At 45.4% G+C, this 20,417-nt stretch overlaps 1 protein-coding gene across 2 annotated transcripts in view; it reads left to right on the top strand.

The window, feature by feature from the left end:
* Gpc6 (glypican 6) overlaps positions 1 to 20,417 on the top strand; it is a 1,019,107-nt gene that overhangs the window by 922,044 nt on the left and 76,646 nt on the right. Inside the window, exons 6-7 of one of the 2 annotated variants that reach the window (XM_032917577.1) lie at positions 4,923 to 5,066; positions 8,725 to 8,754. In XM_032917577.1, coding sequence (XP_032773468.1) covers positions 4,923 to 5,066; positions 8,725 to 8,754 — 174 coding nt within the window. The remainder of the gene's footprint in view (positions 1 to 4,922; positions 5,067 to 8,724; positions 8,755 to 20,417) is intronic. The other variant, XM_032917578.1, reaches the window with a different exon arrangement.

Genomic DNA, 20,417 nt, shown 5'->3' with positions numbered 1-20,417 from the left:
TCAGTGGGATCATATAGTATGCAGGATGAAAAATACTTCAGGCTAAACAACCTAGAATCAAATGACAACACGAATGATCACACCGTTATATGCATCTGCAGGTTAAGGATGAACTCAAGCAGCTGAGGGAAGCGTCCGTAATTTAAATTAAGACATGATTGCACCCACCACCTTCCCCTCGCCCTCTCCTCTCTCCAGCTCTTCCCAGGCACCCCTTGCTCTCTCTCAAATTCATGGCCTTTGGCCTGTCTTTCCCTAATTCTTATTATATACATTTTCCCCTAAACTATAGCTAAAAATATAACTACAACCTGCTTGGTCCGTATAAGGTTACTTGTGTGTGTATAATTTCAGGGCTATTTGGTATTCGGTGACCAATACAGGGCCTCTATCGTGATGAAGACTCTTGCCCCATTCTGAGCATCCCTGGGTTGCTGGTAGATTTAGGCTGGGCTTGGGGTCCTGTGATTTCCCCCTTCCGTGTTAGCATGCCCACTGGTGTCATTCTTATTCTGGGTCTTGTTGGGGCAGCCATGTTGTTGAAACTTCACAGGTGTAACTTGCTCAGAATTCCCAGGAGCGGAAATCTCACAGCAGACACACTGACCCTCTGGTCATTACCGTCTTTCCGCCCTGCTGTTCATTGATGTTTCCTTAGCCTTAAGTGAGAGTTGTGTTCTAGGCACATCAACCAGACTAGGTACCAATCACTTTTCTCTGCACTTCGGTTAGTTGTCATTTTCTGGAATGGTCTCTAGCTGTTGCAGAAAGCATTCTTCATTGACGGATGAGTACTACACTTAGTTGTGGGTATAAAGATAAATAGCTAGAATACAGTGGGGACTGTGCTAGCTTAATTAAGTGATGCCTGTAGGTTCTCCTCCAAGGCCCATGACTTCATTAGCCCCAGTAGCTGCTAGGTTTCCAGTATCAGGCACTATTTCCTCTAAGAAGTATCTAGGAGACAAACCATCTCCTAGGTACAAATGTTAGAAACATAAAGTTGAACTTGAATATGTACTGAAAAGTGTTACTATGATATTAGGATTCTCTGGAGAAAAAGAGCTTATAGAATGTGTGTGTGTGTGTGTGTGTGTGCATGTATGTATATGTATGTTTGTGTGTATGTGTATATGTATGTGTAATATGAATGGGTGTGTTTGTGTATATGAGTGTGTGTATATGTGTGTATATGTATGTCTGTATATATGAATATATGTATGCTTGTGTCTATGAGTGTGTGTATGTGTATATGAGAATGTATGAGTGTGTATGTGTATGAGTGTGTGTATCTGTATGAAGTCTGTATGTATGGGCACATTGTGTATGTGTGTATATGCATGAGTGTGCATGTATGTGTGTATATGTGTATATGCATGAGTGTGTGTGTATGTGTGTATATGTGTATATGCATGAATCTGTATGTATGTGTGTAAATGTGTCAACTTAAGACAGCCCTCACAAGTCCACCCCTTTTCAACTTGACACACAATCATCTCTCTCTTTATGTTATACTTAATTTCCAAATAAAAACTATAACCAGGTCATAATTATATCTAGCGTGATAAAACTAATCCACATAGAATTACAAATAAGTCATATATTTAACCAGGTCATAATTATACCTAGCATGATATGACAAGCCTTGTATAACCTCAAACACATTATAAATTTTAGAAAAGGTGGCAACATCCCTTAAGGGTCATCCTTTTGATATCTCAAACTTAAATGTGACAATGAATAATATTCTCTTAATTGATATTACATCACACGACAAATTGAGGGGAGAAAGCACAAATATCCATGCAAGCACGTTCTTAACAAAATACGACAGAAGCACTCGCGCTGATTAGAATGTTTGTTTCTGCAGCTGGTCACGTGGCCTTAGCTGGTATTTATAACTACCTTCCTTTACTACCCATTTGGTATTTCCTCCTCACTCAACAAGTACCTCAGCAGGCCTTGCCTCTTTGCCTAAAAGAGTGACCCATACCTTCATTCCTGAGGGGTCTGTTACCCGGCCTGGATTAGGTTGCCATAGATTTCCAATGACTTTAATCCCAGAACATGGTAGCACCAAGAGATGTAATCATTCTTATCTTCACTGTGGGGAACCAATCCAATCCCCGCTTTGGTAATTTGGATCAGTCTTACTTAGCACTGTTATTACTTTAAGGGCATCAGAAACCCAAAGCAAGTGGGGGAAGTCTGAGCTTCTACTTCAGTGGGATGTTGGTTGTGTCTCTGGACAGAAGCACCCACCCTGACACACACAGTCTTGAACAACACTTCTAGACCAGAGAAAGGCTCAGGGAACAGCAAGCAAAAGCTATCCAGTTGGTCACTAGGAATGATGTGAATGGAACTGCTCTCTTTTCTACTCCCTAATTCTTGGACCTGTGGATCCGGGCTATGGGAAAAACCAATACCATATACCGGATGATGACTCAAAACATATTCTCTCTTCTGGAGAACCCTACCCCGGCCCTCCATGCTGCTACCACCTAATTGGCACTGTAACTGTGCCTTTGAAAGGCCATTCCATCTTTCCATGAGGCCAGCTGAGTCAGAACTGTTGGTAAGACTACTGGATGTCATAAATGTGGGCCCACTTTCACACTTGGCCGACTGTAAAGTGAGTTCCTTGGTCAGAAGCAATACTGTGTGGAACAACTTAATAGTGGATAAGGTATTCTGTAAGTTGGTGGTTTTAGCAGAAGCATTATGTGCAGAGAAGGGAAGTCCATGTCTGATTTGAGTATCTACTCCAGTGAGGAAAAGCATTGTCCTTTCCATGGAGGAAGTGTTCAGTGTGGTCCACAAAGTCACTGACTGGCGACCCCAATGGAATCACGCTGGGGCTCAGGGTAGGCCTTCTGCTCTTGGCAGATCTGGCATTCAGCCTTGGTGAGTGGAAGCCCGTATTATCAAGCCAAAGCATCACCCACACATGCCACCAACACCATTTTGTTCATGTGACCACTGGGCACCAAGAGAGAGACTAGGGAAAGAGGCCGACTGTCCACAGAATGTGTCATTTTACCCACTTGGTTGTTGAAATTCTCCGCTGACGTCACCTTTTGAGCATGAGACACTAGTATCTTCAAATCCTTTACCCGTTTGGAGAGATCTATCTACACTTCTTTCTTTCCCAGATGTCTTTCTCACCGATTTTCCAATCTTATCCTTTCTGAGTCCTTCATCATTCAGCCAATCATTGGCTACAGCCCAGGAATCGGTGAACGATTGCCATCTGGACGATTCCCCTTCCAAACAAAATGTATGGCCACGTACACTGCCCCATGCTGTCCCCTGTAAAGATTTCTCTTGACTCGTGTTTTTCAAGGCTGTCCCAGAGAGGAGATGTAATGCTGTAACTGTCCGTTTTTGAGTGGCGCCTGCATAGCATGCAGAACCATCAGTAAACCAGGTCTTAGTATTCTCTTCCTCAGTCCAAAGACCTAGTTAAAAGTGGGTCTTTTGAATTCAAATTATTTAACTACCCCTCACCCCCAAAAAATCCCTCACAGGTGTACTCAGCCTTATGGGTATTAATTAATTCCAAATGTAGTCAAGTTGACAAGCAAGAAGGACTGTCCCAAAGTCTAGGAAAGCTATTATCTCTTGATAACTGGCACAGAAAACATCTAGAAACAGAAGGAAGGGCTCCCACACCAGCCTGAGTGGAATCACTGTGGAAAAGATTGGCAGCTCAGTCCCTAAATTCATTACCATGAGCTGTGTGATTTCCCGCAGCAACCCCAATGGCGACACGAACAGCTGTCAACAACCAAATTAGAAGAAAATACCATTTCGTGGATTCCCCACATATTTGCCTGTCCTATTTCCACACCATTGCTCAGGAGAATATTTTCAGAAAGGTTCTTCCGGGGAAGGGTTTCGTTACTCAAGCCATTTACCCTTCAAGCCATTTGACCTTGGTACGCCGCACATGAAATACGCTTTTCGTGTTAGATAAATACGGATCCAAAACGGTTGTTTATGGAATCCCAAATTCAAGTATAGGAAAAAGTCTGTAATGAAACTGGCTTAATCCTCAAACCATCCTATGGAGGATCTACTACAGTTCCCAGATTCAATAGCTGGTTCCTGCTAGCTGTAGAGGTTATAATTATGCCCCGAGTGGTCATGCAGACTGGATAGGCAAATTCTGAATCGTAAATCCTAAGGGGAACACAGGGTTAGACGCTGCCGGTAAGAGTGCGTGCGATCTGACAGCCCAACTGGAAGCATGTTCTAGCTTGTCTTGGTTTGAGAAATCTTATTTAAGATCTGTGTACTGGATGAACATGGAACTCAAGAGAGCAAAGTCAGAGTTGAGTGAAGTATATGTTAAGTGCGTGCTCTCCCTACGAGATACATCACCTCCTTCCTGGTGTCCGGCACATTAGACAGTGCAGAAGCACGGTCTACGCACGGGACCCATTTATAAAGTGAAATCACAGTGTGAGAACATGGGTTAAGTAGACCACTACGAGGGCGATTCTTCACACTGCAACAGAGGCTTTGTTCAGTGTTTCCTGCTAACATGCTCACGACGCCGTTAACTTGTTCGTTTGTTGTTTGTTTGTTTGTTTGTTTGGGTTTTGCCACATTGCATTATGAGTATTGATTTGGGGGCTTATGAATAAATTTTCAGTAAGAAGGCAAATTTGCAAATAAGAAATCTGTAACCGATGATGGCCGTGGTAAACCGTGAGCAGGACATGCCCGCAGCTGGACACCATGTTGGTGTCACAGTTCTTTCCCATCAGTGTTTACAGTCTTCACATTCAAAGAGTAGGGAGTAGAGATGTGGGAAGTAAGAATTTCAGACAAGACGTGGAGAGCGCTGTATTATTTGCTTCTTGATTGTGGGTTTAATCTCAGGTTAATTTTGACCCTCTCTCCCATCTTCCCAGGTCTTTCAAGGCTGCGGCCAGCCCAAACCTGCTCCCGCTCTCAGATCTGCTCGCTCCGCTCCAGAAAACTTTAACACCCGCTTTCGACCCTACAACCCGGAGGAAAGACCCACAACCGCAGCAGGCACTAGCTTGGACAGGCTGGTGAGTACCCGGATTGTTGTCCGTGAGGACCAGGGAGGCGCTCTCTGCACCCCGCCCCACCCCAGGCCATGTGCTCTGTAAGGACTAAGCTACCGGCTTCCTAAAGGCTATCACCCAGTATCCGCTCCTGTTCTCAGAATGGTTGGCGGTAAATGATTCTTTTATTCCTTTAGATCATGGATTCGATTATTCAAGAACTCTTAAAACTATTAATCCACTAGTGCAGTGCTAATATTCCAACTTCATATTCCTTCCAAAATATTATTTTGAAAGCCCAGTCGCTGGGTCTTCTAGATGCCTGATTACAGAAGCGCATTTCTGATCCACCTGCGTCATTCTTTTCTTCAAAGGGTTCCTTGTGTGCTTTCGACATGCTGCCTTTTCCCTATCATTTCTCAGAGGCTGTTTTTTGTTTGAAAAGTCTCTTTTAGGAAGTCCCCAATTAATGTTGGTGTCTTCTTGCCTTGTTTCCTAGACGCCTATTAAAAGTCAGGAGCTTAGGACCATTTAAATGTATGTCAGGAACTGGGTGATTTTTATGTCAGAAAAATTTATCTGGCGATGGTTACTCTATACATAATAAATACAGTTTCTAATGCATTTTTTAAAAATTGACATAAAAATTAAGAACTCCTAATTTCAAAGAAATACGGCCTGATCATTTCCAATTCAGTACCTTCACTTCATAATGCTATAAACAATTTATATACCCTCGTTGTTGTTAGTGCTGTGGATGCCGCTTTGCCAATTATCCTGATGTAAAATTAACAGATAAAACCCTTCGGGTCATACAGCATTTGAACCACATCTGATTGTGTCATATAAACTCAATATCAAGGGTTGTTGGTTGTGAAATCCTTTTATTAGTCACTGTTATGAATGGCTTTACAGTTTTAGTTAATACCCCTTCTACAGTGTAGAACTCAGAAGATTAAATGGATTGTGTTTGGCCTTTGTGTAAGTACAAAAAAAAAAAAATCAAGCGTATTTAACCGCACCAAGGTCTGTCCATTAAGGGCCACCGTGAAAGGCTACTTCCCGTTAACTGCTAAATTATGCTTTGAATGTGTTGCCCTTTATTGGCAAATAAAATCCCTCTTCAGCACAGGTTTTAGAAAAAGAAGCCAATGAGTGACTTGCTTTGACCTCTCTCCCCTTCCTCACACCTGTCCTCCATCACGTTTCCAAGACAAAGAAAAATTTTAACTAGTTTACCGTTTTTCTTTTAAGCCAACGATTCTACTCCACCAAACAACAGCTTGGTGAGCCTTTTCCGAGAATGTCGGTTTTCGTTAGAGTGTCCTGTTTGCCTTCCAACTCCACGAAGTGTTCTGTGTCCTCCACCATAGGTTTGATTTCGCTTTGGTGGCGAGGAAGCCATCCTTGGAGGAGGCTGGGCCCTTCAAGGTTTCTGGGACACAATGTGAGATGAATCTGTAAGATCTCATGTGTGAAATTGTTCCTGGTCTTGTGTGTTTACTTCCGAAACTCTTGAGAGTAAACCCCCTTCTCACCACAGTGAATAGAGCCTTTAAAGAACAAGAGTATCTCAGATACTGAGTAAAACTGTTACATTTGGGTGCCACACTGATATCTATGACAGTCACGTGACAGTTTTCCTTTGCAACAGAGAAGCATCCACTAAGAGAAGTAAACAGGTACCCTTAAATGAGGAAAATAAAATGGGGGAAAATTCCTGCCACCCACACAGTACTTTTGCCAGCCCCAGAGCTCGGAACCACCCCAGGAGCTGACTTGACTGTCCAATGCTCTCTCCATCACCAAAACCCTCCTAGGTGTGACTTCAGGCTATGCCCACGAAGAGCGCAGCCTTGTTCACGCGATGTCATAAAATTCTGATCTCGTTTCAAATTCTCGAGCCAGCCACTTGTCAATCACAGCCAGCCCCTCCTTCCAGATGCTCCCTTCACCCCAAAATCAAACATTCCCACATCCAAAGACGCTCCACCGACATTATTCAAAAGACGTAGACCCTGTGCTCCCAAGCTCCCAAGCTCCCTACACGGGCTCCCTTTGCAGCCCCTGGCTTCCCCCAAGGTCTTTCCCCTTTAAGCTATGCTTGCCTCCTACTCAGAAGCACAGCAGTCAGGTGTGGTCTTTCATGGACCTGTTCAAGGGGCAATCCTGTGAGTTCTCCAGAGGGTCTTTTTCTCTGTGATAGCCCATCGCTACTATTTATAAACAAGGCCTGTGATACTGTTCCTGTCTTAGCTTTGCCTGCAAAGCTGGTTCCTGAATATTCATAAGAAGCGTGTGCCCCAGAAAAAGGAGGGCGATTGGGAAAGATTTCTCTGTTCCAGCAAAGGAAAAACGTCCTACAAGCCAACATCAATAGAACTCCTTCACCCACCCCCCCTGTTAGCTGAAATGAAAATAATTTCATTCTGATGCTTGCTCTTGGTGGGGTGACTTCTTGGCACCTTTTAAATTAGTGCCTGTGGGATTGACTCTGGAATCTGTTGGTAAATGTTCTTATGTCAGTTATTGTAAAACTGTGTTTTTATGTGAGCTGGTAATTAAGGGGTTTGTTTTAGAACTAAAAGTCTCAAACCTCAAGTTGATGCTAAAACTCGCAGAAGAGAATTGGAACATGCTATCTTTCAAAAAAAAGAAAAAGAAAAAAAAAGAAGAAAAAAAGGAAAAGTTTCATTCCCTTAGTTAGGAAGTTATAAATTCCCATACCACCCGGAAACGGCTCCATCCGCTCTCCGAAAGTTGTGTGGGCCTAAAATGCTGCTGACAGTAACCAGCAGCCTTCAAACATGCTACCCTCAAGTCGTGCTTTGTTTTCCAAAAGAAAAAAACCAAATGATTATATTTGTATAAATTCAGCCATTGATAGAAAGCTGGCTTTGGGGGAAATATCAGAGTCCTCAGCTGCCAGCAGTCACATTCTATTGAAATGCCAAGGCCATCAGCTGATCCCGCTGACAGACTGGTCTCACCACCATATCTCACCCCTGCAGCTTCCCCTGTCCCTACAGGCTGCTCTGGGTTTCAAGTTAAGTGGGCCAGGGGTCATTATTTGCACTCTGAAAGCGATTGGTTCTCTTCTCCTTTTCCTAAATTTATCCTCTGCGGATTCTTTTAAATGCTTTGATGTAAGGCTATGAGTCTAGACAGCTCCCACTCGCTGGAAATATCAGGTACAAAACTAAATCATCACAATGTCACCGGAGTTCTCAGGTCTGAGCACACAGAGGTGTTGGGCATTATCCTCCTGAAAGGCAATTAAAGGAAGGGCTCAGAAAATTAGAGCACAACGCACTTGCTCCTGAACACGCTGACAGGGGCTGTCCATTAGTTACATCGGCGTTTTCATTAGGGCAAATCTGAACTCTAAATTACAGCCCTTAGAGGAATGTGGTTTATAAAAGTCAACCTTAAAAAAAAAAAGACCTGGAAGTTAACTCATCGACTTGTGATGATTTAATCCAATTCAACTCCAGTAAGTGTCTCACCTTGTCCTGGATGTCAAGATGTCTAGGGTATTCTCTGAGTCACTTAAGAATGTGGGCGGGGTAGGTAGAGTGTCAGCCAAGTGATGAATCTACTCTTTATACCTGTGCTGTGCTATGATGTATAAAATAATCTCTCTCTGTTTTTCTTTTGATTCTGTCTTCCTCTTGCTTCCCAGAGGACTGTGTGGAGGACCATGCAGCACAGTGTAAGCACTGGTCTCATTCTTTTGTTCACCCCCTTTGTCTGGAATGTTCCTGAGAAATGCTACCCCTTTTCTTTTCCCCCATGTCTGAGAAGAGTTCACCACTGCACAGTGCCAACTGTTGCCCAGTTTCCTCTCTGTTTGGTGTTTATGGTTCAAATCTGCTTGGGTATTCTTTCCCTGTGGCAAGGTTTTCAATGTAATCTTCGTAGAACTCTACCTCCTCTGGTGGCTGATTTAAATTCCGTTTCAATGCTCAGACTACTGTTGTCTGCCTGGAACACTAGCTCATCTCGAGAGGCTACCTTGGCCTTTTTCTTCTAGTGCTGAGAGAATAATTACCTCACTAATAGTAAAAACAAACAGACATGGACTCTCATGCCCAAGGAGCTAATTTTTCCATTAGCAGCAACCTAGAGAATTTAGGGGCTTAAATGGTTTATGGTGTAAACTGTTTTCTCTCGATGTGTTTCGTTACTCCTCTTTGGAATGCACTGGGTGTGTTGTTTCCGTTTGGTTGGCTTGTTTGGTCACTGTGGGAGGGAGCACTGGCTACTGTTTTATCTGAAAGTGGCCCATATTGGGCCGAGGACCAGAACTTTAGGTGACTTTGGCTGTCCATTAACTAAAACATTGTCTAATTTGGTTTTCAGAAGGCTATTTCATGATGGTACCAGTTCTTCCAAAGGAGATATATATATATAGATAGATAGATAGATAGATAGATAGATAGATATAGATATAGATATAGATATAGATATAGATATAGATATAGATATAGATATATAGATATAGATATATAGATATAGATATATATCCTTAAGCTAGGAGTGTGGTAGTTCCAGTTTTAAACCACCCTGGGCTAGTAGAGAGTTCAAGGCCAGTCTAGGGCTATATACTCTGTCTGAAACAAAACAAAACATCTTGCTGTACACTACACATGTATGTCCTAGGACTGCAAAACAAGGTATGTGTACTGGAGGGGTGCATATTTATTCAGTGAGCCTGCCCATGACATAAAGAGTGTTTTGTGTCTACCTTCCCCCTGCCTTAAACTAGGAGGTACTAGTACTATGTGAAAGTTCCCCCTTAAAACTCATTTAATTCTAAAAGGACGTGTCCCTGCTGAGTAGCCATACACCCACAGTGTCGAGTCCTAGCCCAGGGCACGTTAGATGAGACAGAACTAAATCTAGAACCCGAGTGTTCTAGAAAGGAGTGAGGAAAGCAACAGGAAGTGTTCAGAAAGAGAAGAAGCAACAGGAAGGTTGTGGGGTTCGGATATTAAGTAGGGGATGGGAGAAATTATGGTTGGGCGTGGTTTCTGCTAGCTTGGCCAAATGAGTAGTCAGAATAGATCCCGTCAGGCGGCACACACAAGTTCTTCCCTATATATCACCTCAGGATCACCGGGCCAGTGGATTGTACCATGACCTTGTAACTCCACCCCTAGAATTTCACCTTCCTTCTATGTAATCACATTAACACCCCGTGTCTACCGGAGTTCCTTCTCTACTGTCGCCAAACATTGAGACCCCAAACGCTATTTTGGATAGGCTTTTTTTCACAAACATCTGCATTACAATTGTAACGTATATGCACAGGGCCTAGGTCAGTCCTACGCATGCTCCCTGGTTGGCGGTTCAGTGTCTGGGAGCGCCTCTGCACCCAGGTTAGTTGATCTGTGGCTTTTCCTGTGATACGCTTGACCCCTCTGGCTCCCACAATCCTTCTTTCCCTACTCCCACGGGATTCCCCTAGCTCCGTCTAATGCGTGGCTGTTTCCACAGTTACTGGAGGAAGGCCTTTCTGACGACAGCGAGGCTAGGCACTAGTCTATGAGTATAGCGGGATACCATTAGGAATCCTTTCATTTCATTGACCTTTTTTGCCAGTCGAGTTGGGTCTCTAGGCGCTCCACCCTCTGAGATTCCTGGGCGTTCCCATTGCTATACGTTTCTAGCTCATCCCTGAGATGCCCCCAGTTCCAATGTTGCTCTTCTTGTGGGACTCCTAACGGTGAGAGCAGAGGCGTATCTGACTCTCTTGAATGCTTGGGCTTTGAGACCCTTTTCCTCCTCCTGGGTTACCTTGTCCAGCTTTAATGCATGGGGTTGGGGGGCAGGGTACCTACTCTTACTGCAACGTGATCTGCCATGTTGGGTTGATATCTTTGACAGCACTGCCCTTCTCTGAAGAGAAACGAGGGGGAGTGGACGGGGGGGTGTAGAAGGGATATGGGAGGAGGGGTTAGGAGGAGAGGAGGGAGGGAGAGGAGATTGTAGTTAGGATGTAAAGAAGGCAATAGTAATAATAAAACGTTGAAAGAAAGAGCTGCATCTTCCTCCATTCATTGGTGTGTTCATAGAAGCAAAGCTGTTATTAATAATACCACAGACAGGCATGGGGACCAATAAAACACCATCAAGGTATGCACTTTGAGGTGGGACGGTACCTCTAGCATATACCTAGTCCAAGGTTCAGTCTTCAGCGTGGCTGTAGGGGGAGGGGGCAGAGAGCACTTTATTTATTTGTTTGTTTGTTTGTTTTTAATTATTGCTTTAAAACCAACTGGGTGCGCCAACAAAAGTGGGAACTTGTTTTCCGGTCTGGTGGCTAATGCTATTTTCAGAGTAAAATGCCACTGGTTAAAAGTGTTCTCCCATACTCTCTGGGACCATTTGGGTGTGATTTAGGAAGCCTGGGATTGTAGGGATTGGGCAACAGTTGTTCATTTCAAGTTGCCAGGGCATTTCATTGCCACCTCAAAGGAGTCTGCATCCGGTTCCACCACTTTGCATTTCAAAGGGGTGTCAGGCTGAATTTAAGAAACGCTTTTATTTTCTAGGGCTGAGGCCGGTCTCTTTTGGTTGGAACTGATCCCCTCCACATTCTACCCCACAAAACACACACACACAGGCACTCACAGGAGCGCGCACGCACCCACGCAAACACCTTTCCATCTTTGCTTAGCGTGAATAAGGAAAAGTAAACCCTTCCCCAACAACACTAAACCAGATTCTCCACTTTAATTAGTTTCCTAAGGATAAATGGGTCAAAGTTAGATTGGCTTCCAGTCTCTGCTGCAGCTGAATAAATTACACCCCCTCCACTCACCCCCTGCAAACAAACTGCTACTGCCCTATCCCCTTCCGATCATGAGCTGCCCTGTCTTGCCTGAACCTGCTTTTTCTGTTTGCTCTGAAACCCCACTGAGACACCCCAGTTTCATTTCCACCCTTGGTAATAACAGCAGCAAAATGCAGTGTGCCTTCAAAGCCAGGAGAAAATAAAAATACATGAAAACCAGCGCGCCCGGCTTCTTGCTGTTCTACGGGGCAACACGCGCGGCATGGGGCTGCAGAGAAAAGCCTTTTCCATTCAGGAGCTTTGCGCTTGATTGGGCCCAAGTGGGGACTCTCAGAAGGCACCCATAAAAAGGGATGACTTATCTCCAAGATATGCTGCTCGTTTTGTGGGCCTGAAGGATGCACAAATCTAACTCAACGGCAAGCACTGCTGAAACCAGAGAAAGGCTGCCGCTGTGGACCCCTCGGCTCCCGCCCACAGACTCTAGACTGTTTTCACCTCCTTGGGAAGTGATTTCTTTCAGACACATCAAGGAATAGCGGGAATGACTGGGTTTCACTGAGTAGGCTTGCACACCACCAGGAGGAAGAAGACAGTTCGGAGAGCCGGCCACTTAACTTCCTGGGAGACACTGCACACAGAGTCTCCCCCACTGCTATAGAGAGAGACCTTTCCAGACAACGCTATAGGTCCTCACAAGGATTAAAAACACACCGCAGGTCTTACGGGAGGAAACCTTTCACATGGTTTTTATTCCGTGTGAGCGCTCCAAAATCAGTCTCGAGGTGATCTACAAAAACAAACAAACAAACAAACAATCATGTTCAACTCTGCGTCAAAGGCTTCTCCAGTCTCACAAATACTTCAGGAAAAGCTTTTTGTGGTCGCCGCGTCATTATGTTCAGACTCAAATAGGACTAATGTGGACTCGGGTCTGTTTTATAGGACGCTAATAGATTTACTGTCTTCTTCAGACTTCCGCTGAAATCCAAACTGATGCATTGAGCTCTCCCCTGCTACGTGGCACTCAGTAAAACTGAGATCCACTTACAGCGAGGACTTAGTGCTGGTGTCATCAAAAAGCCAGGGTCACTGCTCACCGCAGACGTTGTACTTTGTATCAGTTGGACACGCCCAGAGAACAGTAGCTAGCATGGAACTTCCTGAACCATCAGCACGCAGTAAATAGGAGTTTGATTTCATAACCTAGGACAGACTTCACCAAACGAATGAAGAAGGAGGATTAACAAATGAAGGATCATTGACAAAACATGCAAATGGGATACATCAAACATCTGTAGCTTCCGTGGCACAGGCTGTGTCTAATAGCTCATCTTCTTTTTTACACACTAGAACGTCCAACCCGCATCTTGAACAGATCAAATGGGAACTTCACTGTCAGTTATAAACGGGTCAGATGAGAAGTCCATCTGCCCAACTCATTCTTGGCTTCTCCCGTTGTCAAGAAGTGAAACTGGTGTTTCAGCAAATTGATCCAAAATCTCAATAAGCAAGCCATACGAAACTGCTGAACTTAAAAATATTTGTTCATATAACGCATCAGCTGACACGGACCACTTATTAAATATTGTCGAGCTTCCAGACCTTCCTCTGGTCATGGAAAACCTGCAGTAACTTTTCTTCCGAGCTGTCTGAGACATTTGCTCCACAACTCCCCAATGTAGTGTTCATACTTAGGAGAGATGGAGCTGAAGAAATGGGATATTTCATAACTACCAGTTCTGATATATTTGCTGTATAATCGACCAGCTTTTAACTGACTCTGGGGTCCATAGACTATATCTTAAAGCATCGGGAATTTGGCTCTCCCCATAACATACCTGGACTCTCTTCACTGCTGGCAATAAACCTCAGGCATAAACACTGTCGAGGAAACCAAATGAAAAGAAACCCACTTGAGTAAGAATTGACTTCGCTTCATAAATGTTAAAGGTGGGGAGATATCTGCAGTACCTAATAATTCTATTACTTAAGCTCGTTCACGGTCGTTACCATCGGAAGCCTGACTCCACGGTGTTTCCTTACAACATAAAGACTGGCCAAGCTACTGCAAAGTGAGAGCATCCAGGCTGATGGAAAACGAATGAACCATGAGCAGAGGTAACCCCGCTACATGGTTAGCTGTCAAAACCTTGGGGAGGAGATGTTTGCAGACCTGTGACATCTTGAGAGTAGTTTGCAATGCTATATTGATCTGCATGAGCCAAGAAGAGACAAATGTGCCTAGAGGAAGAGGCCCACCGTGGAGGTATAATCAAACATGTTGATTTCTTATGCATGCCAAGTGCCACTGTGGATGGACTATGTCACCTCCAGGTGACAGAGGTGCTGTTAATTAGAGCGTCACATGTTACGATGCTTGGAGGACTTGTGCAACTGTTTAATGTCCACCCAGAAGGAGTGTCTCACCAGATTCACATCTAATTGGCCAAAGTGAGTCATGTGACCAGGGCAGCCTTCCAAAAGTCCAGGATGGATGTTGGTGTGTATCTCACACAGAGAGAAAATAGGCGTGTTCCTGACAACGACTTTGTCGAGATTTTTTTTCCTTTTTTATTCTTTTAAAAAATGTATTGTTTAAGATACATACATAATCAGACCAGGACCATCCCTACTGCCTCCCCTCCAACGTCCCTGCATCCCCCAGTCAGGATTTCTAAACTAATGGTCTACTTTGTCATCCCCAGTCCCTATAAACCTTACGTTGAAAACACACAGAGTGTCATCGGTCACTGTTCATTCAAGAAGTATTTTGTTGGTTCTAACGTGACAGAGTCAGGGTGCACAGTACCTTGGAATATGGCAATACGATCGACTGTAATTTAAATCAGAACACACCGTAATGTTTGTATGCAATGGACGGATCCCTTGTGTGCCTTCGAAAGAGTGAGCGTGGGAAAAAAAAGAACATGGCGCCAGGGACGTAGAGGGCTCCGCCTTTCCCGGAAGGTGCAGAATCTTGAGTTCAGCCTCCAGCGCAAGCAAAACTGTGCGCCCTGCCCCTCACTGCAGCTTGTCCGTCTACATCTCACGGGTGTTTTGGCTTCAGCTGCTTACAGAGTCCGTCGGAACATAGACTTGGATCCCGAGCCCACCACAGGTTAGACGCCCAATGTTAGAGTCTCAAAGAAGGGTGCAAAAGTTACCGCTGAGGAGTAAGAGAAAAGGTGGCCCTGCGGAAACAGAAGGAGCGGAAATGTTTTCATGGCTGGCGTTTAAGCGTCTTCTGGATCCAGACAATGCATGTTTCCAATGCGCTTTCCACACGGCAGCCCTAGAGTACCTATCTTTTATGACTTCGTGTCATGTTTGCTTAGGCGAAGCAGTTTTTCTGCTCCTCTCCTCTCCTTTCCGGGTCAACCTTGTTGGAGCAAATCAAATTGTTCCCCTCCCTTCTCTCTTTCATACATCATCATTTAAGATTACCAAGAAGTTGTGTTCTGGAACCTGCCCTTGTCTCCTCTTACAATATCAGTTTATTTGTGAGCAGTGTTCGTGAAGGAGAATACTTTTTACAGGTTAATCAGGGAAATTGCAGCAACTGACAGCGAGAGCGAGCGTATCGATTGCCACGACGTCTGGGGAATACGTGTGCTTTTGGCTCCTACGTGGAGCCATTTGCAAAATCCGAGAGCTTTGATTCTACCGGGAGAAAAATTACAATAAAAATTCATAAATTATTTATGTGTAATGAAGCAGAAAACTGATGACTTTGTAAGTTTTATTCTACGGGGTTTTGACCTCAGTAAACCCCCTCAAAGGAGCTGGCGTTCATCTCCGTGAAATACACTCCTCTCTTCCCTTGAAAACATGCATGATTCCTGGGTCTCTCCTTTTGAGCTCCCAGAGAGCTAGGGAAGAGGGGCTGGGCAGGACAAGCTCCAGGGAAGACAGGGACAGCAAACTCCTTTAATTGATCAGAAAGACCCAGAGGCTGTCTGTAGAACAAGACACATGCCCAAGAAAATGCTTCCTGTTACTTGGAAAATCACATCTTCTGTTTCCAGCTAATTTCAAGAACAAGAAGTCACTTAGCATTCCTCATCCCTTTGGTGCAGGTTTCTTAATAATGGGAATATAGCTAGAAGATTTTTATTCCACTTCCATTAAAATAATTACTGGGCAGTGAGATGGTCCAGCACTGAGAAACGCTTGCTGCCAAGCCTGACAATGTGTGTTCAATGCCTGAGAGTCACATGGGGCAAGCAGGGAACTTATTGCAGCAAGTCCTTCTCTGACCTGCACACACACGCACACTCACACACACTCACACACTCACACATATCACACACTCACACACACTCACACACACTCATGCACACGCACTCTCACAGACACACTCATACACACACTCACACACACACTTATACACACACGCATACCACACATACACTCTCACACACAAACTCATACACACACTTGCACACACACACACACACACACACACACACACACACACACTCTCACACACACACTCACACACACACTCATACACACACACACACACACACACACACACACACACACACACACACACACACACACACACACACACACACACACACAAACACACACACACACACACACTCACACACACATACACACATACACACACACTCACACACACATACACACACACATACACACACTCATACACACACTCACACACACACCAGAGAGAGAGAGAGAGAGAGAGAGAGAGGGAGGGAGGGAGGGAGAGAGAGAGAGAGAAAGAGAGAACCAACCTCTCTTTGCTGGCGAGCTTCTCCCATGGCCAATTTTAATTAAAAGATGCCACTTCTTACAAGAGGCACTGGCCTTCACAAAAGTAAACCCAAGTAGACCATTCATGACATTTTTTATGTTGGCACCTGGAAAGCCCCTCCCCCACATCCTTACCAACCCAGGCCAACTGACCAAAGGGAATAGAAAAGCGAGCTATAGACTCCCTACACAGAGTGGGAGTCACGCAGGGCCCCTCTCCACAGGTGATGAGGTCGAGTGGCTTGTGTGAGGCCTGGCGATTAGGGTTCCGTCCTAGTTCAAGTGCTTTTCACAGTGGAGCTTTGTGTCATTGAACAGCTGGGATATGCTCTAAGAAACACCTCACGAGGCGACTCTGGCACTGGGCTGGCATCACAGAGTGCTCACTTAATCTCAGGTGGCTGAGGTCGGTAACGGGGCCCGTCGATGCAAACCGGATGCACCCTGAACACAAGACGCACTGATAGACATGTTGCTATGACTTGTGACTTTTGTGTTCCTCAAAGACCCGTATGCCAAACGGTTCATCACCAACTTATGGTGTTCCTGGGAGGGAGTAGAGCCAGTGGGAAGTGGGTTGTATCAGAAGGAACGTGGAATGGCAGGCAGTGTCCTTGAAGGGAACCCTGGGTCCCCAGCCTCTCATCGCCCCTCCCATCCCCTCCTTCCCAGCAAGCTTCTCTGCCGACCCTTCATCTATGATGCTCAGTGCTTCCACAGCCCAAAGCAAAGCGTCCAAGCAACTGCTCAGCCTCTAAAAGCACGAGCCCAAATGTACCTCGCCCCCCTTACGAGGCGGACATCATGACCTTTTGCCACCAAGGTATGAAAGTGACTAACACACAGGTCTGCTGGGTCAGCTGGCATGGCAAGCAAGTGTATTCTGGTTCTTTCCTCCCTCCGTCCCTTCACTTCCTGCCTCAGACAGGCAGAGAGAGAGAGAGAGAGAGAGAGAGAGAGAGAGAGAGAGAGAGAGAGAGAGAGAGCGCTGTCTGATCTCATCTCACCTGCTGCTGTGTCTCCAAAGGAGAACTGTAAGACAGGGAAGACACTAACCCACACCCTTCGACAGCACTGTTCCCTTCCCTTGTCTTCCCCTCCCCTATACTCCAGGTGAGCATCCTGCCCTATACCTTGGAAGCACACCCACCGTCCTCAGGGTGTAGGTTTTGGAAGAGCGGGATGCCACATTATGCCCGTGCGCTAGCTCAGGGATTTCTTAATCTTGCCTCATTTTCTGAACTGTGAAATATTTATCAAACATCTGTATTATGGTGGCATAAAAAGTCAGTTGTTGAGCGGTGTTCTGCCTTAAACCTAGTTGTTATTATTAATAGATAAAGTAGACTGTCAGCAGCTATTAACAGCACTCAGTTGAAACAATTGAGGCGCCTTGGTGCGTGTGAGCTTAACACAGGTGAGCACCTCTTCCCCAACCCTTGGTCTGTACAGTAAGTACAGGCTCCATGCTTCAGCCGTGAAGAGAGGCTCGAGCCGGGTGCAGGTGGGGCCGGCCACTGAGGATGTGCGGAAAACCAGAGCGAGTGGATGCTGGCTTCCCATTTCATTGTCAAATGAAGTTAAACATGGAAGCCTCTGTCAGCCCAGCCACAGGGCAAGCTGACGATGAAACGTCCCGGGTGTGCATGTGAGAAACTGCTAAGAAATTTGAGTTATATGAATGTATTCAGGAAGAATGCAGCTAAATGGTGGATGAAAATAGCCTACTGTAGCAATGGTACATGGAAGGACGAGAGACGCACTTCTGAGAGCCAAGTGCCTGCCTGTGGCCACACATCACTACCCAGGATGCTGCAGAAAGGCTTTTAAAACACAATCAAGCCAGGCCTGGAAGAGGTGCTGTCAGAGGTTATGAAAAACCAAATTAAGTGACAGAAATGAATATGAAGGTGAGACACATTTGAAATTGCTCTTTTTTTTTAAAAAAAAAAAAAATCACTTGAAGGTGAACACCGGGGACATGTCTCCGACGGTCATTTCCCTGCACAATGATCAGTCTCGGGAGTACATTTGACTACAGGACTGACAACAGGAAGAAGAATCTTGTAGCTATTTTTATGTCACCCCATTTTGACCTCTCACCTTTTCAAATACTGGGACAGAAGCACAACCTTCAGGCTAGTGGCCCAAGGACAAAAGACAAAGTAACCAGCACAAGTTCCCAGGCTTCTCCTTGCTTCTGGGTTCATATCCAGTGAATTCTCCTTCCTGTTTGTCCATCTGTCCATCCGTCTGTCTGTCTGTCAGCAGTAAAAAGCAGAGCAGAATTCCAGACTGCAGCAGGATTAGCCTCCCAGGCTATCATAGAGTAACAAAATCGGAGACAGAGGCTACACATTTATGAAGCGCTCCAGGACAGACATGGTTTGCACAGTACCGCCTCCCTTGCAAAGCCGGAAGCAGCCATGAGGAGACCCTCAGGTCTGGCTTCCATTCCCAAAGGCCTAATGTAACGCTCCTATAAGGGTCTGTGATATGTCTGCCACCACCAAAGGTCGACCTAGAGGTGACAAGGCACTTTAATAGACTCACTGTCGTTTTGTCCAGTGATCTAGCTCCATAAACTCTGACAGGCAAAGGGAAAATGGACATCAGGAATGTGGGGCTTGCCTTGCTGCTGTGAGGACTAGTCTTCCAGCCCAGTGACCTCACTGAATCGATGACAGAATCCCAGGAAAGAGCACTGTTCTGTCTCCTGTCACCCAGCTAAAGGGAAACACAGAAAGGCTCTGTGGAAACAGTGGGACAAAGGGACAGTAGGTCTGAATGCCAGGGACTACTGGGATTGTTTCCAGAACATTCAACTCCCTCTGCTTCTCCTTAAAATGCTGACCTGTTCTCAAAGGCTGTGGGAGCTGGGGCTGTAAGCACTCATTTCAGGGTGCTTTCCAGTATTATCAGGCACTTTGTTTTTCTGAACTGTGGACCAGAAGTCAAAGCCATGGGTCTGTTGATTGAGCATGAAAAGAGGCACAGGTAATTTAAGATGCCCGTGGGAGTCTGAACGGCCCTTTGGGATCACTGACTTAGGGTTGAAGGGTTGAAACCATTGCTACACATGTTTGTCTTCTGTGTCCAAAGGTCCCCATTATCTGGAGCTGTGGTCAGCTCCTCTCCAACCCTTCTGAGCCAAAGTGACTCATGAGGCTCTTCAGTTACCAGCAACACCGAGGCCGTGGGCTGGCTCACGTCAGCTCTCAGCACACCACTGTGTTTTGGGAAACAGGACGAAAGATGACAGGCTCCTGGCATGGGCTGAGTCCTCACCACAAATGTTCATCCTTCCCTCGAGATGGTCACTGCAGGAACAGAGGGAGACAGCAGTGAGCTGGCCCTGCCCGTCAGTCACAGCCCCCGGGGAGAACAATCCAGAACATGTATTCTGCATTTGGAAGGAACTGATCCCCACTTCAGGCTAATTTCCTCACTGCCCCAGGATCCAGCAATAAAATGATGGGTCTCCAAATCACACTGTCCAAGCTCTTTGCCTTTCAGCTTGCACATCCAGTGACGGACCTAGTAACGCGGTTTTAAACAGTGTCACGGTGATTGTCACACACATCTTTATTCTGGTTTTTCTTTCCTGCTAAAATCAGATATCTCTGGAAGTGTATGATGAAAATGGATGATTTAGGGGCTGGAGAAATGGCTCACAGAAAAGAGCACATACCAAACTAACACACACACACACACACACACACACACACACACACACACACACACACACACACACACACACACTCGCCTATGTGTGCACACTGAGCCTCCCC

The sequence above is a fragment of the Rattus rattus genome, chromosome 12 (genome assembly GCF_011064425.1).
Source record: "Rattus rattus isolate New Zealand chromosome 12, Rrattus_CSIRO_v1, whole genome shotgun sequence".
NCBI classification, from domain to species: domain Eukaryota; kingdom Metazoa; phylum Chordata; class Mammalia; order Rodentia; family Muridae; genus Rattus; species Rattus rattus.
Note: the sequence above shows the minus strand (reverse complement) of the source record. Positions and strands in the feature narration are given on the sequence as shown.